This window comes from Ursus maritimus, unplaced genomic scaffold (assembly GCF_017311325.1).
Source record: "Ursus maritimus isolate PB19 unplaced genomic scaffold, ASM1731132v1 scaffold_27, whole genome shotgun sequence".
Classification (NCBI taxonomy): domain Eukaryota; kingdom Metazoa; phylum Chordata; class Mammalia; order Carnivora; family Ursidae; genus Ursus; species Ursus maritimus.
Genome location: NW_024425230.1, coordinates 38,873,527 through 38,889,124, shown reverse-complemented (window position 1 = coordinate 38,889,124; position 15,598 = coordinate 38,873,527). Strand labels below are relative to the sequence as shown.

At 51.3% G+C, this 15,598-nt stretch overlaps 1 protein-coding gene across 6 annotated transcripts in view; it reads right to left on the bottom strand.

Annotated features, from left to right (window-relative positions):
* Positions 1-1,687: 1,687 nt before the first annotated feature.
* The window catches only part of DAPK2 (death associated protein kinase 2), a 115,515-nt gene continuing 101,604 nt past the window's right edge, over positions 1,688-15,598 (bottom strand). For 5 of the 6 annotated variants that reach the window (XM_040643131.1, XM_040643132.1, XM_008708620.2 and 2 more), the window contains 3 exons: positions 5,093-5,182; positions 4,920-5,003; positions 1,688-2,320 (listed from right to left, as the gene is read on the bottom strand). In XM_040643131.1, the coding sequence (XP_040499065.1) occupies positions 2,240-2,320; positions 4,920-5,003; positions 5,093-5,182 (255 nt within the window). In that variant the 3' untranslated portion in view covers positions 1,688-2,239. Of the gene's footprint in view, positions 2,321-4,919; positions 5,004-5,092; positions 5,183-13,707; positions 15,329-15,598 lie in introns of those variants that run through there. The other variant, XM_040643135.1, reaches the window with a different exon arrangement.

Genomic DNA, 15,598 nt, shown 5'->3' with positions numbered 1-15,598 from the left:
GGGCCAAACTCCAAAAGGCTAACTCTATGCTCATGGCTGGAAACTCACGGCTAGGTTTGTCACTGCTGGTTACTGCTCTGCTTCCCAGCACGGAGGCAGTCCCCTATCCTCTACCACACTTTACTTCCTAGGAGCTCCCACTGAGCCCCTGTTCCAGAACATTCCCTGCTGACAGATGTGCCCCGCCACAGCCGAGAGCCCCTCACAGGCCCCCGGGCCCTGCACCTGGTTCCCAGCCTCAGCTGTCCCCCAGCAGCTGTAGTGAGGCACAGAGCTGGTTCCGCCTGAGAACGGGGGACACCGAGGAACCACAGGTCAGCTGCAGAGCTTCCTCAACACACTGACAGCTCCGCTCCCTTTCTGCCTAGTAGTCTCTGAGACGGGGCTGCCTTTCTGTTCCCCGGCTGCCATTTTGCTCTGGATCCGTGCACTCACTGAAGGCCGTGTGGCCCGCTCCCCGGCAGGATGTGCTTCAAACCTGCTGCTGACAGAGAGAAACCGCGCCTCCCTTTCTCCCCGGGGCCTTTTCTTTTCGGCCCTTTTCCCTTTCCCCCTCTCTTCCTCCTGGCTCACTTTTCCCCTCACCTTCCAAAACTTCCCGTCTTCCCACCTCTTCCCACATACTTTCTCAGTCTCAGTGCCTCACCTTGACCTCTGGCTTCTAAGGAACTTCTCTTGGGCTTCTGGTCAGCGTCACCATTCTTTTGGCCTGGAAAGGAGGGCCCAGATTTTTATGTCATTAAGGTTCCCTTACCATATTTCCTCCAGGGTCCACGTAACCCATCTCTTTTTCCTCTCCTTTCTCCCTGTGGGTCCTTCTTTGCCCTTCTCCATCCACGTCTTTCAAAAGTTCCCTGCCCCGGGTGCCTGGGTGGCTCAGTCAGTTAAGCATCTGCCTTTGGCTCAGGTCATGATCTTGGGGTCCTGGGATCGAGCCCCATGTTGGGCTTCCTGATCAATGGGGAGTCTGCTTCTCCCTCTCCCCTGTTTCCCACCCCCCACTTGTGCTCTCTCTCTTCTCTCAAATAAATAAATTAAATCTTAAAAAAAAAAAGTCCCCTGCCTCATCTTGGCCATGGTTGGCAAGTGTATTCGTTTTCCAGGGTGACCCTAGCAAAGTAGCACAGACAGGTGGCTTAAACAACATGAATTTATTTTCTCACAGCTCTTGAGGCCATTCGTCTGAGACCGAGGTATTGGCAGGGTTGGTCTCTTCTGAGGCCTCTCTCCTTACCTTGTAGATGGCTGTCTTCTCTCTGTGTCTTCACACGGTCTTTCTTTGATGTGCTATCTCCTCTTCTCATAAGGACACCAGCACGTTGGATCGCGCCCTCTCCAGTGACCTCATTTTAACTTAATTACCTCTTTAAAGACCCTGTCTTCAAATATAGTCATACTCTGTGGTACCAGGGGCTAGGATTCACAACTGAGCCCGTACCAGCAGGAGCGATGGTAGTAGTGGTGGTGGGGGCACAGGGATTACAGTCGGTGTCTGCGCTGATGGGGGGGGGGGCAGAAAACCTTTAGGGAAGGATGTAGAAGGTAGGCGTCCTATAGTCCAGAGGGGATGGTTCACTGTGACCTTCTGAGGCACCGTCCACTCAGCACCCCAGCCTGGCTGCTCCCCCAGAGTCAGGCATCTGAGCTAAAGAAAACCAGATGGGGATAGCCCTAGAAGAAGCCAAGCAACAGGTAAATCAGAAGTTTAATAAAAGTGAAAAAAGATTACGATACAGTGAGCTGCTTTAGAAGGTCTATTATGTTGGTGAGCCCAACACGCCGACCCCATGTGGGTTCTGGGAGGTCACAGGATTGGTCCCTCACACCCTCAGGTTCACTTTTCTCACTTATCTTGTTCCCACGGGGGAGGCCTCTGTCCTTCTGGTGTGATTTTTGACCAAGCTAGTTCTGAACTCCCTCATCCCGTGAGGAAACCTGCCCGAGGCGACCTTCCCTCGTGATGACGATGTTCATTTACATGATTTTCTCAGGTCCACACCTCACCCCACGTTCTGAGGCTGGCAGACAGGTGAAAGCCCGTTTTATGGAGAGTAAGAGCTTAGGGGATGTCGGGGCCTCCTCCATAGGAGACGGCCACAGCTCCCAGGGGCTCCACGCTCCTCTGTAAATTCTTCTGATCCTGAAGGCCCATCTGTCTCGCGACGTGTCGGAGATGCAGGCTGTCTGGGTGCTGGTGACAAGTGGGGACCCGGAGTCTGCGCAGAGAGAGCCGGCCCAGCTAGGAGGTACTGCTCCTCCTACGGGGGTGGAGAGCCTTCCTCTTGACAATGTCCTCCTCTGCGTCACTCTCGCAATTCCTCTGGGGAGAAAAAGAGGCCCAGGGCAAGACGGTCATGAGAGGCCAGGGATGGGGTTGTGCTGGGCAGCCTGGCTGACACGCCCGGGCCAGGGGCCTGCAAGCCAGGGAGGTGGGTATTGAGGCGAAGGCTGTTGGTCTGTCCAGAGTCAGGGGTGGACTGGGTGGGGGTGGGAAGGGACCTGAAATGGGGCCAGACCAACTGCCTCAAGGGCTCCTTCCCAGGAGGAAGGAGAGCAGGCAGCGCATCTAGGAGAAAGCAGGCACCAGGAGAAGCCAAATCATAACAGTAATGATGATGACATCTGGTGTTCTTTGGAGCTGCCACGTAGCCAAGACCACTTGGATAAGTGTTCTGTGGGTTGACGGGTCTCCTGAACTCAGCCTGGAGAGAATGGGAGGCAGGTGAGCCACGGGGACCTCCCCCGCCTCTGATGGCCACTGCTCCACACGCCCTCTGCTCTGACTGGCTTAGGCTGCACCTTTGGCTTTTGTGCTCCAACTTTATGAAAGAGGAAAAGAGTAAAGCGCATTCCATGGCTAACCCAGAGTCAAGGCTGCCATCCTGGAGGTCACAGTGCCTTTTTATTCAGGCCATGTCAGTCTTATTTTTTTTTTTTTAAGATTTATTTATTCATGTGTCAGAGACAGAGAGCACAAGCAGGGGGAGTGGCAGGTAGAAGGAGAAGTGGGCTCCCCGCTAAGCAAGGAGCCCAACGTGGGACCTGAGCCACCCAGGCGACCCCAGTCTAATCAAAGTATTGAAATTTATTAAAAGAGGTACTAATTCAGGGGCGCCTGGGTGGCACAGCGGTTAAGCGTCTGCCTTNAAATAATAAATAAATAAATAAATAAATAAATAAATAAAGTACTAATTCAGAAAGATTTCAGTGTATCATAAAAAATCTGTTGTTGGATGTTCAATTTTAAGGCTTCCTGAACAAAAGGATTTATTATTATTATTATTATTATTATTTAAAGGAAATTCCCTTTGGGAAAGTTGTATAATAAATGTCTGGGACCCAAGCCTTCCTTTTCCACTTGTAAAATAAGCCATTGAGCTGATGGTGCTGAGTCTTCAAGTAAAAAGGGGACTATTTTAAAATGCTTGCACGAGGACAAAATTTAAGAAAGAAATTTATATTCTTTCCAATTATTCTCTGGTCCTGTCTCCCCGTGGCCCCCATCATATCAGAGCAACTCACACGCCATGTGCCTTCCCAGAGCCTTCTCTCTCTCCTTACCCTGGCCTAAGCCAGTTGGAAATCCAAGGCCAAGATTAACTTAAGCCAAAGACACCCTGGACCAAGCCTGGCTATAACAATAAAGATAACTCAAGCTCTGCTGAATAGCAGCTTTTCAGCATGAGTCAGAGCCAAACAATGAAAAAGTAAGCTGGGGGGACGTCTGCCTGTCATTAACAGGGATTTTCAGAGGGAAAGTCCAGGCCCCTTGAATAGCAGATGAGGAGAGCAGTGGGAGGAGGGACAGGGCTTTGCCAAAGCCACACAGTTGCTTAGGGCCTTTGGTGCCATAAATCCTCAAATCAAGAGCAAGAATCAACAAGAGCTTCGGCTGAAGAAAGCGGAGCCCAGGATGTGGCGCGGAGAGGGGAGCTGTGCCAGGTCCTGGGATGCAGCCCGAGCGCCACGTGTCTGAGGCTGCGGGGGGCTGACGGCCCCAAGCGTCTCAGGCAGCTGCCGTTCCTGTGCCATCCCAGACACTTCTGGGGCCTCCCCACATTCGCTGAGTAGCGGGGAGCATCTGTCCCGGGCACCTCCACCAGCCGAAATACTAACTGCATTCGGAAGCCCCTGGCACAGCACTTTAAAGTCTACGGGGAGCTTTTACACAGTAGCAACTGGTAATACACACGGAGCACTTCTAATGCCGGGGTCGAAGACTATGTCATCCTTTAATCCTCATGACTACTCTACAAGGTAGGAACTCTTGTTAACCCCATTTTACACAGGATAGCATTTTTTGGCACAGAGAGGTTAAGTAATTTCCTCAAGGTCACACAGCTAATAAGTGGCCGATATGCATTCTGAAAGTGTGGTTCCAGAGACCACACTCCTGACCAGTGTAAGTTCCTCATGTTAAATGTACATACACAGTAACAAGCTGGTCAAATATCATCTAAGTAGCGTTGTTGTTGTTGTTAAAGATGGCAATCTAAAGCCAAACAGAAATGGAAAAACTGAAAAACAAATATTAAGCTCCCGTTCTACAACAGATCTCTGGATTGTCAGGAATACGTTTTGGATCGACTGTGGTGGTCCTGTTATTCAGGGCCCCCAAGGTCCCCCGCAGGCTACGAGTCCTCGGGGAAAGACTGGGGCAGTGAAACGGCAGCAGCGGTCCCTCTGAAGGCCCACCAGGAAAGGATTCGAGTCCAGAAGCCCACGCTGCCCCATTGGAGGGCCCCCCTCCCCGCACCACCCCAGCCGTCCCCCTGAACATGAAGCCTCTGCCAACCACGCAGTGCGGAGGACAGGACGCGCAGAGCCGGTGGGAAATAGAGCCCGCCCGCTCCCTTCTACCCCCGAGCTCCGGGCCACCCCAGAGTCCTGCCCAAGAGGAGAACACTGCATTCACCTACCAGGTCCTCCTCTGGCCTCAGGTGCACCTTCTTCTTCAGGGAGCGGGTGAGGTGGTTACACAAGGAGACAATGCTGAAGGAGAGCTGAGGGAGAGAGAAGAGGGACTGCCAGGTGAGACCGCGCACCGAGAGCCGCCGGGGCCCCTGCTCCCCACCCCTAAACCCCGACACACCTTCCATCGCCTGCGGACATACTGCTTCTTGAAATTCTCCAGGTTGACCACAGACTCCCTGCGGACCAGGGCTTGCTGGTTGTCCACCGGCTGGGAGACAAAGCAGAGCTTGGTGGTTGACACTGGGCTTGGGTCGGCAGCCACGCCCCTTTTAGACCCCCACCCACATGCTGTCCCCACTTAGCCTGACTCTGACACCTCCTCAAAGGGCAGGGCATGCAGAGGGACATCGCACTGAGACCAACGGGTACAGAGGTCTCCGCTGCTCGGGAGATACCCCTGGTGCCCCTGGCTATTGTTACTACAGCCAGACACACACTCTGGCTGGGCTGGAGACTTGTTCCCCCAGAGGGGAAGAATGGGAGGCAGGGCCTTCAATCACCGCTCACTTTGGGGAAGGGTCATTGGCCAGCAGTGTAGGATGCCCACTGTGCGCTGGGCTGGTACTGGGCTTAGCAGAACAGGTGGCAAATAGAACATTAGGAGCTGTTCAAAAGTAAATTGAAGGAAATAGGGGCTTCGGTGAAGGTGGAGTGGAAATGGGATATGTAGTTGCCTTTCACAGCCTGGTGGTCAAAGCTCAGCTTAAATCCTGACTTCTCCAACAAGGCTGGCCTGGCTTCACTAAGCCTCAGTTTTCTCATCTGTATTATGGGGATAATAGCTTTATTAAGGTATAGTTGACATATAAAAAACTGGACATATTTAATGTAATCAATTTGATGAGCCCATTCCCTCTTGAATTCCTCCCTTTCTGTAAAACAAAGTTTTCCTAGATCAAGAGATAGGTTTTAGAGGTTCTATGAAGCTCCTGAAGTGGTTTGCAAATTTTAGTGTGTAAACTTGTACATGAATGTTCAGAGCAGCATTATTCATAAATAGCCAAAAAGTAGACACAACTGAAATGTGCATCACCTGACGAGTGAATAAACAAAATTCCATACAATGGACTATAATTCAGAAATATTATTCATAATATAGTTGGCACTGAACTCCTACACAGTCAAAAATCCAAATATCACTTTTGACCCCCCCAAAACTTAACCCATACCCTACTGTTGACCAGAAGCCTTAAACATAAACAGTCGACCAACACATATTTTGTATGTGTTTTATGTACTGTATTCTTACAATAAAGCAAGCTAGAGAAAATAAAGTGTTGACAAAATTGTAAGGATGAGAAAATAAAGTTACAGTGCTATACTGTACTTATAAAAACTAATCCATGTATAAGTGGACCCCCGCCGTTCAAACCTGGGTTGTCAAGGGTCCACTGTACTGACAGTTGCTACAATGTGGATGAACCTGGGAAACATTATGTTGAGTGAAAGAAGCCAGACACAAAAGGCCACATATTGTATGATTCTATTTACACAAAATGCCCAGAATGGGCAAATTGATAGAGACAGAAATTAGATTGGTAGTGGCCAGGGCTGGAGAGAGGGGCCGCTGGGAGATGACTCTGAGAGGGTATGAGGTTTCTTTCGGGTTGACGAGATGTCCTGGAGTTAGATGGTGGTGACTGTTGCACAACCTTGTGAAGATACTAAAGACTGAACTGTATTCTTTTAAATGCGGAATTTTATGGTCTGTGAATTAAATCTCAATAAAAAATTTAATTGAATGGGTGTGTACAGATACACATTTCTTCCGAGCAGAGCTGATAGAATTCATCCATTCTCAGAGAACTCTGTGACCTCAAGAAAATGAGCTGTCAGGGATGATCCATATGGTGGCTTCCAGCGGGATTCTTCTCTCGCTCTGACAGCCTCCTCACAGCAATGTGTCGTTTGGCTCCTCAGTGAATGCTGAGTGACGCGGCTCATGGATTCCCGAGCGCTGGTCTTGTCTCCCATCCACGCTTGGAGCACTCCCCCGTTCTTGTTGATTTTTCATCATGGCGCTCGGCACCAGGGAAGCCGCCGCATAGGGCTGCCCACACTGCTGGGGACCTAAAATCTTCCGACAGGAGGCGCACTTTCCATGTCCACCCAACCCCTGCACTCTGGGAAGGTCCCCCCACCCCGCCTCCCCGGTGTGTTTCAAAGCCCAGTTGAAACGTGACCTCCTCCAAGACGGTTTCCGAAAAACAATGTCTCCCTCCCCACCATGACTGAAGCACAGGGGAGCTCCTCAGTATTTCCAACCTCCAATATCACCAACTTCAGCCAGCTCTGCAGTGGGGCCGACTCACTAGTGAAAAACAACCTGAGGGCCCACAAAGAATTTTCTTCATGGTTTGTCAATGTCCTCTGTCCCACCTCCTCCCCACCCAGAGCATACACCAGTGGGTGCTTAACAGTTGTAGTGTTAGTTTCCCTGAGTTACTGAAGAGACACATTGGAATGAAATCCTTGGACCCGGGACCTGCTCACTCCTGCCAGTGACAGGCCTGGGCACCTGGATTAGCAGCCATGACACCATGGCTCCCCAGGGCTCTGTCTGGGAGTCCCCAGAGCTCTGTGGGGGTCAGGGAGCAGGGAGGAAAGTGCACACACCCTTGACATTGGAGGAGGGATGAGAAAGCCAGGGGCTGTTCACTCTCCCAAACTAAAACATTCTTTGGGCCAAAGAGTGGGGGGGGAGTGAAGGAAGGGGAAGGAGGAAGACAGGGAAGAGATGAGAAGAGGATGAGGTCACTGAGGGGACCATCCTGCTAACCTCTCCCAGCTCTGTCCTTAACCGCCTCTCACCTCCTCTGTCGCACCTGCAAGCCCAGCCCTGGGTCTAGGTCTCACCCAAGGGGAGACACAAAAGGGGGCAGAGACTGACTTTTCCTGGTATGAAAGCTTTCCAGCAGCTTCCCAGCACTCTTGATGGAACCCAACAAGCTCACCAAGACCCCCCAAGGCCTGTACCATCTGGGTCCTTCTCCAACCTGATTTTCTCCTCCCTCTCTCCTTTCTGTTGCTGTGGCTCCTACAGTCTGCTTGCTGGCCCAGGAACCCAAAATCTCAGGGTCTTTGCCCTTGCTCCTTCATATATTCACTTTGTCACTTTGTTCAGTCTTCGCTCAAATGTCACTTCCTCAGGAAGCCTTCCTTAACTACTCTACTCTATATAAAATAGCACCCCAACTGCCCCATACAGCACATTGTGTCTGCACCGTACTTCTTCATAACATGTTATTCTGTACTTGTTTTTTGTTACTCTTCCTCTCCTGCACCTCCCAGCAACAGTATCTCCTTTTCAGATTTCCTGCCTCCCCAACCCACAGAACATGTCTACCTCCAACTTCACTAATGTCTGCATTCACTTTTGAGCCTAAGCCCTGCAGGGGACACTTGTACTTTTTGCTTGGAGATTTTGATGAGGTGGGATCAGCAGACTCTGGGAGGGAAGGGACCTCTTTTTATCCACTTACTGATTGGCACTCTTGCCAGAAGAGAGATGCCCAAACCCCATGGCTGGAAATTCAACATGCAGTTAGGGGAATCCTGCTAATAAGAATCCTACCTTCCAAATGGTTCAGCAGTACCGGCCATGGAGCAGAGGGACCCAACTAAAATATGAGGGGGGGGGGCAATTCCCTGGGACCGGTAATGGGAGGTGATGCAATTGCTTCTAGGGCCCTGTCTATGTGCTACACAAAACAGCATGAACTCTGAGAAGGGGGCCACCCAGGCATAAATCTGCCAGGCTGGCCTTTCCTAATCAATGGGTCTCCTTGGTTGCTAAGAGGCTCACCACATGCTGACACTACCATCTAATCCTTGAAAGTCAGAGACAGAAATTCTGCAGTGAAATCTGTTTCCAGGAGGAATGTGGCACCAAACCTTTTGATTAAATTTGGGGTGTCAGGGGGATGGGACTGTGTTCTGCCTTCTCCTCATCCCCTCTCTGAGAACAGACAGTACCCACCTTCCAGCCTGAGGTCCTTTGGCCAGAGTACGGGCAATTCTGACCAGGCTCCTAGGAGCATGTTCAGTGTCTCGGAAAAATGTCGGGAAAGGAGGCAAGAAGACAGAACGCTGTGGCCGAAGTTAGGTTTTGTTTATGGAGATGCAAATGGCCTTGGAAGAGTCCAGCAGGGTGTGCTGGGTCAGCACCGACGCCCACAGAGCGGAGAGATGGAACAGCAGCTCTCCCCCTGGGCACAAAATAGGAACTCTCTGCAGAAGAGGCACTCCAGATTTTCTCTCAATACCAGGCCTCCTCTAGAAACTGCAAACATTGCAACTTTTCAAACCACCATCTGTGCCATTTCTCCGGCCCCATCCTCCTTAGAAAGTCAGGGACACCTGAGCACCCATTTCCCTCTCCAGCCTAGGTCTGTGTGTCTCCAGCCCCACCAATCTCCCTTAATCCAGTCACTCTATGCATGGCGTCTCCAACTCTCCCTTCTGCTGGCTAGAGCCTGGGCCCTGCTGGCCTGGCCTCCCAGTCTTCCCAGGAAAGGAGCACATGAGGCTTATGAGGGCCTGAGTGCTTGCTTATACACAGGTGGGGAGAGCCGTGGAGAGACTGTGTCTCTGAAGGTTGTCCTTACACAGAAGAAGCCAGTGGAAAGGAGAGGGAATGCCCCCTTTCCTTGCCTGACCTGGGCTCACTTTTCTGAGTTAAGTCTCAGCACTTTTGATCCTCTTTCCAGGACCTTCAGTTTTCTGATCAATTTTCTGCCCAGGAAAAGCTTCCAAAGCTCTCCCTCCTGTACTGTTACGGAAGACAGGAGACCTGAGAGACGTCACAACTAAATGCCACACGTGGACTGTGTTTAGATCCTGATTTGAACAAACCACCCACAACAGGGCATCCTGGAGAAAAGTGGGGACGTGGGAGTCTGGAATATGTATCCACATGATAGTAAGGAATGATTCTTGGTTTTGTCAGATGTGATAATGGTACAGTAGCAGGATTAAAAAGAAAGTGCTTAGAAATTCACGCTGAAGAATTTGTGAGTGAAATAAGTCTAAAGTTTGCTTTAAAATATTCCAGAAACAGCAGTGGTGCAGGTGCATGGGAGATCATGGACCTTGACTTGCTCACTGTTGCAGCTGGTAAGAGGCAGATGGAAATCATATACCATTACGGATACTTGTGAAAATTTCCCGTAACAAAAAGTTCAAAACAAAAACACCCCCTCTGTTAAATCTCTGTAAATCTCCTCTTCTATTTCCGTTTAACAGGTCCAGGCTCCTCACACTAACCTGGGCTCGAGGCCACCTCTCCAAATTCTACGTGGCACCTTCTCCTCAGGCTACAGCTTGGGAAGGGGATGTTGGAGGGGGGAACCCTCCCTGAGAACGTTTCTGCCCCCTCCGCCCCTCTGACCCTTTCTCAGTCCAAATTCATCTCTCCCGTTTTCTAGAATATTGGGTACCTCTATTTTATCACCCAGCATGGCCTTTCCCATCTCCCAGTTTGGGGGGGGTGGTTCCCATCTGTCCCAGACACTGAGCCTTTTATTCAGGGGTTGTCTTGTCCTTATCTGTCACCTCCCTCCCGAGCCAGAGCACAATCAGTGTTTGTCCAAATGAACTGGTCCCTTCTGCTCCCCAAATATGCCCACTGCTGGGTCTCCTCTACAGAGCAAAGAATCTTCTCCACAGGCCAAGAGTTTCACAGACAAAGAAGAAAAGGCCATTCAGCGCCACAGACATTTCCAGAGGCTGACGGTGGGGTTGGTGGCTGGGCACACAGCCACCTCCCACACGGGCTCATTGCGGTGCGTGTCAGAGCGAGGTGGGGGGCCACTGTCTTCATAATCACCTGTAGGGGAGGGTGGGCGGTGAGGGGAGAGGGCTTGCTGGGGAGCCGGGCTTCTCCTGTCATTGTCACTCTGCCCCGTCCCTTCGCTGCCAGCCTCCCACCGCTGCAGGATCACTGGTTACCATGCTATCTCCACCTTTCCTAACGCAAAGCTGAGCTATCATGAGCCACGTGCATGTGCCTCAGAGTGGGGACAGGCTACTGTCTTCCCCCGGTGCTGACTCTCCAGCTTCCTTGGGAGTCCGCAATCAGGGAGATGTCACACACTCGGCCTCCCTTCCCTAAAAGCCCAGGGTGGCATTTGCACAGAGCGCAGAAGCCAACCTCTCAATACCTGAAGAATGACAACCCCTCCTTTATGGGTGATATGGCCTAGCAGTGCCCCCCAGGCCTTCCTCCCTTTAGGTACCAAAAAAACATTCCCCTTCTGACACCCCATCCGGCCACTGTCAGCCCCGCCCTGCCCTTGACTCCACTGTTAGAACGCCAGCTATGGGCATGTGGCAGGGAATCCGGCTGGGCATTCCCCAGGCCTCCTTGGGCTCTCCCCTTGGCATCAAGTTCTGAGGCCAAAGGGTGATAGGAACTGGACTGGCCAAGGGACAGAGGAAGGTCACAGTCTCCTCTAATTTCCCTGAAAGACTTGGGGGGCATTTCCCAGTTCATTTTGATTTGTGTTCAGAAGCTCTTAGGTACAAAAAAGGGTCTGCTTATAAAACATCTAAATAATAAATAGTTACCAATGACCAGACATGAACACAGAGAGGATGATTCCACAACTGTGAGAAAAACCACCTATGGTTCTGGCCCCAGCTCTGGGGATGACCAGCTGGGTGACTCTGGCCAGGAGTCAAATATATCAAATGCTATAAAACGAGGGTATCTGGTGGTTCACCTCTCAGTACCTCCCAGCACAAACAGTGAGTGGCCGATGCCACAGTTCTGAACTAACTGCTTCTTCCTCCCTGTTCTCAGTCTCCTTAATTCAAATCATCCTCAACGTGTTACTCTTTTAGTGCATTTTATTTTGACCTTCACAAGAAAGTCTAACCTGAGTTGCTCAACTGGGGGCTTCCTTCCCTTAGGAAACCTGGTTGTATGAGGTCAAGGTCTATTGACATGGCCACAGGGACCTTCAATAGTTGCAGTGTCTTACAGCAAATGACTACCCCACATCTCACGACGGGGCAAGTAAGTTCTTGGACTGTAGACAGGTCACTTGCACCCAGTCTCCCAGGCAAGGCACAGGAAACAGGGCGTTGCTGTCTTCCACTGATTCCAAATGCACGTTTTTAGATCCCTGAAATCAGGACTTCTAACCAATGGCATCACACCATTACTGTCGGTCTGAAGTGAAAGCAGGTGTTCCAGATGACCACATGCTTCTGCCAGACATTTGGGGCCACCCAACCCCAGACTGTGTGACAGTAGATTCTCCGCTTGAGGTTCGTTCGGATCACACTGATTGTGCAAATACAGAAAGCACACCTGCGTGAGTACCACCCCCCTGGGGCTCCTCTTCTCAGGGGAGGATTTTTCACCCTCCATCTAGCATTAAGGATGAACCACACGTTTCTTTGCTTTCCCTTTTTGCACCATAGCTTTATTTCTTGTTTGCCCTCTCAGGGAGCGTGTCCCAGCTTTGTGCGGAAGGGGAGGCGGTCTCCTATTGCACTTGGCTTTTTTCTTCCTTATTTTTGGTATGTAAAATAACATTGCATCGTATATTTGATGAAAATATGGTTTCACGCATTTGATGGAAAGAATTTGTTACAAATATTATATATGATATTTGAAATGATCTAGCATGATAATGGAAAAGGAGGTAGGACTCTGAAGACATGGTTGCGTGGGGTCCAATTCTCATGTCTTGTCCCAATCTACTCACCATCTGTGCTGTTCACTGGCCATCCCCTCCCCCACCCAGCACCAGGCTGTTGACTAGCCTGCCATCCATCATGGCTCCCCATGACTCTTGGGATGAAGGTAGAGCCCTTTAATAAGGCAAAGCACCACTGGTCATGCCTCCTCTCCAGCCACATCCACACAATATGCCCTCCTTATCCTCTCCCTTCCAGCTTCCATGCCTCCTCCACCACCAAGCCCTGGCATGACGGCTCTGTTGGGAACACTTCTTTCTCCCTGGTTTGCTTAGCAGACCTCGCCTCCAGCGTCACCACCTCAGGGAGGCCTTCCCCGACTAGATCAGACCCTACTGCCCGCTACACACTTCTCTTCCGTAGCGTGTGTCCCACCTGCACTTCGGCACTTGTGGAGTGTTCTTGACTAATGTTGGACCTCACTCTGAACTCCATGAAGGCAGGAGAGAGCCTTTTCACTTGACATTATATCCCCAGGGCCAACCCGAGTGCCTGGCAGTTGGCAAGGGCTCAAACCTTATTTGTCCATAGATGGATGGGTAAGTCGGGGTATCTCTGCCCTATAAGCAGAGAGTGAACTCCTGGAGCCTGGGGCAGTTAGGGGAAGCAGAAAGAGCAACACACGTATCATCAGAAGGTCTCCACTTTTACCACGACTGTGGCCTCGGGCAAATCACAACCTCTCTGTTTCTGCATCTCCAAGTTGGGAATAACACCCTGCCTATCTGACAAGGGTGTTTAGTGAGTCAGTGAAGTCACTTTGAAATGATACCATCTGGTCCCTCACCCAAGCTTCTAGCCCAGTGCTGGGCCCATACTCCACCACGGTCTGTCCATATGAGCTGGCCGACTGGCCCCTCCAAGGAGACGACCTCACAGAGTCCTCAAGGAGGTGTGCTCAAAGCTTGGGGTCAAAAGGAGACCACTGAGCCTGTGCTTCTCAATCTTAAACTCTCACAGAGTTTCTCAGCCCTTTTCAGGGCCCCGATGCCCTAGGTACATAAGATAAAGGACCTTCTTGTTGAGTTCCTTTTGGTCTTCATTCCTAACACAAGGTTGGGGCCTTTAGCCAGAAAGGGGAAAGGGGGAGAAGGGAGAGATGCTGCCCCTTGCCTCCAGGTCTGCACGCTGATCTTCAGACAGGGACACGGCTGGATAGGATCCACGAACTGCACCCTCCAGGACCCACTTCTTGGGACAATCGTCTAAGGGTATGGGGCATTCTACCTGCACCTGGTGGAATACATGAAATAGATGGAGTTGCTAACCTTACCTCTGGAGCTAAGCTCTAACGTGAATGTGGATATTTATAGCAAAGTCTGTTTCTTCCCAGAGACCTCATCTGAGGGTCGGGCCTCCTCGGTTTCTATTCCATCCATATCGACCAGCTATGAAAGACTTTGAGTAAGTCATTTTTCCTCTCTCTATCAATTTCCTCAACAGTTACGTGGAAATAATAGTAACAGCAAGAATAATACCACCCACCTTCCTGCTCACAGAGTTCTTTTAAAGATCAAAGACCTAAGTGCTCGGTAAGTGAAAAGTCAGTGCAAATAAAAGGTAATATTTTCTCCGCGCATTTTAAATCCCTCCTTCTGTAGCAGGAAAGCACCCCACTCGCTTATTGTTATCCCCAGTTAACGCAAAGATTTACCCAAGATCTGCAGTCAGTCCCTAAGGCACAGAGATGGGAAATGAGATGTGAACAAATCCATTATCACAAATCAATTATCGAGCATCTCCCCAGGGCCAGCCATCCCCCCTCCGGAGAAGGGTGTGCGGAGGGGTGCTCACTCGCAATTGTTCTAACAGCCCAGCGGCTCTGCCAGCCAGCCTCCCAGAAAACCAGGCTGGTGAGAGGAGGTGCGGAATGAATAACGAGCGAGCACCTTCCTGATTCTGGATTCTGTGAAGGGGGTGGAAGGCTCTGCCACAGACACACCCCCCGCAGGATAATTCCGGCTGAGGCCCTGGCAGGGCACTCGGAAGCATGCTTCTGCAGATCATCCGGGATGCGTTTCTGACTAGGACCTGGTACTCAGAGCTTCAGGCCGGCCAAGACATCCCTGCTGGCTGATCTCTCGAGCAGCTCCACAAGGGACTCCCTGGCGTCCCTGTGGAATACGGAGCCCAGGCCATCTGTGTTCCTATCCTCCAGCTGAAAGCTGCCCACCAGTTCCTGGAGCCACTGTAGGTCTGCTGCGAGCTCCTGCCTTAAAGCCTCAAACTGTGTCTGCAGATGGTCCAGTTTCCTGGCCACGTTCCCCAGGCCGGCCCCTGTGGCCCGGAGGCCTTCTCGCAGGAGCTTCTTCAAGGACTTCACTTTGCGGAACTCGTACTTGAGCTGGGATAGGTCGTGCCGGGTGCTCTCGCTCTCCTCTCGGTACCAAGTTTCCTTCTCGTGGTATATGGAGACCAGGGCCTCCACATCGTCCTGGATGGTGTCGTGGGTCCCTGCCAGGGCACGGCATCCCTGGTCGACCCGAGCCACGTCCTCTACTACCTGGGCAAAACGCTCGAAGTTGACGTAGCTGTTATTGGGGGGCATGCTCGAGTGGCATTTGAGGGTGTACTCTCTCAGGCGCTTGGTCTTCAGCTGGGCGGGCTCTGTCTTCTGCTGTTCTGGGGCTCTGACTTCTCCTTTGGACTGGTGGGTGTTTAGATAGAACAGCCAGAATTACGTCGACGCCTGATCCAAACGGCAGTTCAAGGGGCAGGCAGAAGGCGCACGAGCAGCCTCGCAGGCACTCACCGCATGCATCAGGCCATGGGGAGAACCGTGGTGGGATGAGCACCCCCAGGGACAACGAAAAAGATTACACAGTACGGGGGTACTGCCTGCATGCTCGCTTCAGGGCAGGGGGGGTCCATTGCCATTAGAGAAGGTCTCCACACGCATAGCATTTAGGGGGCTCAC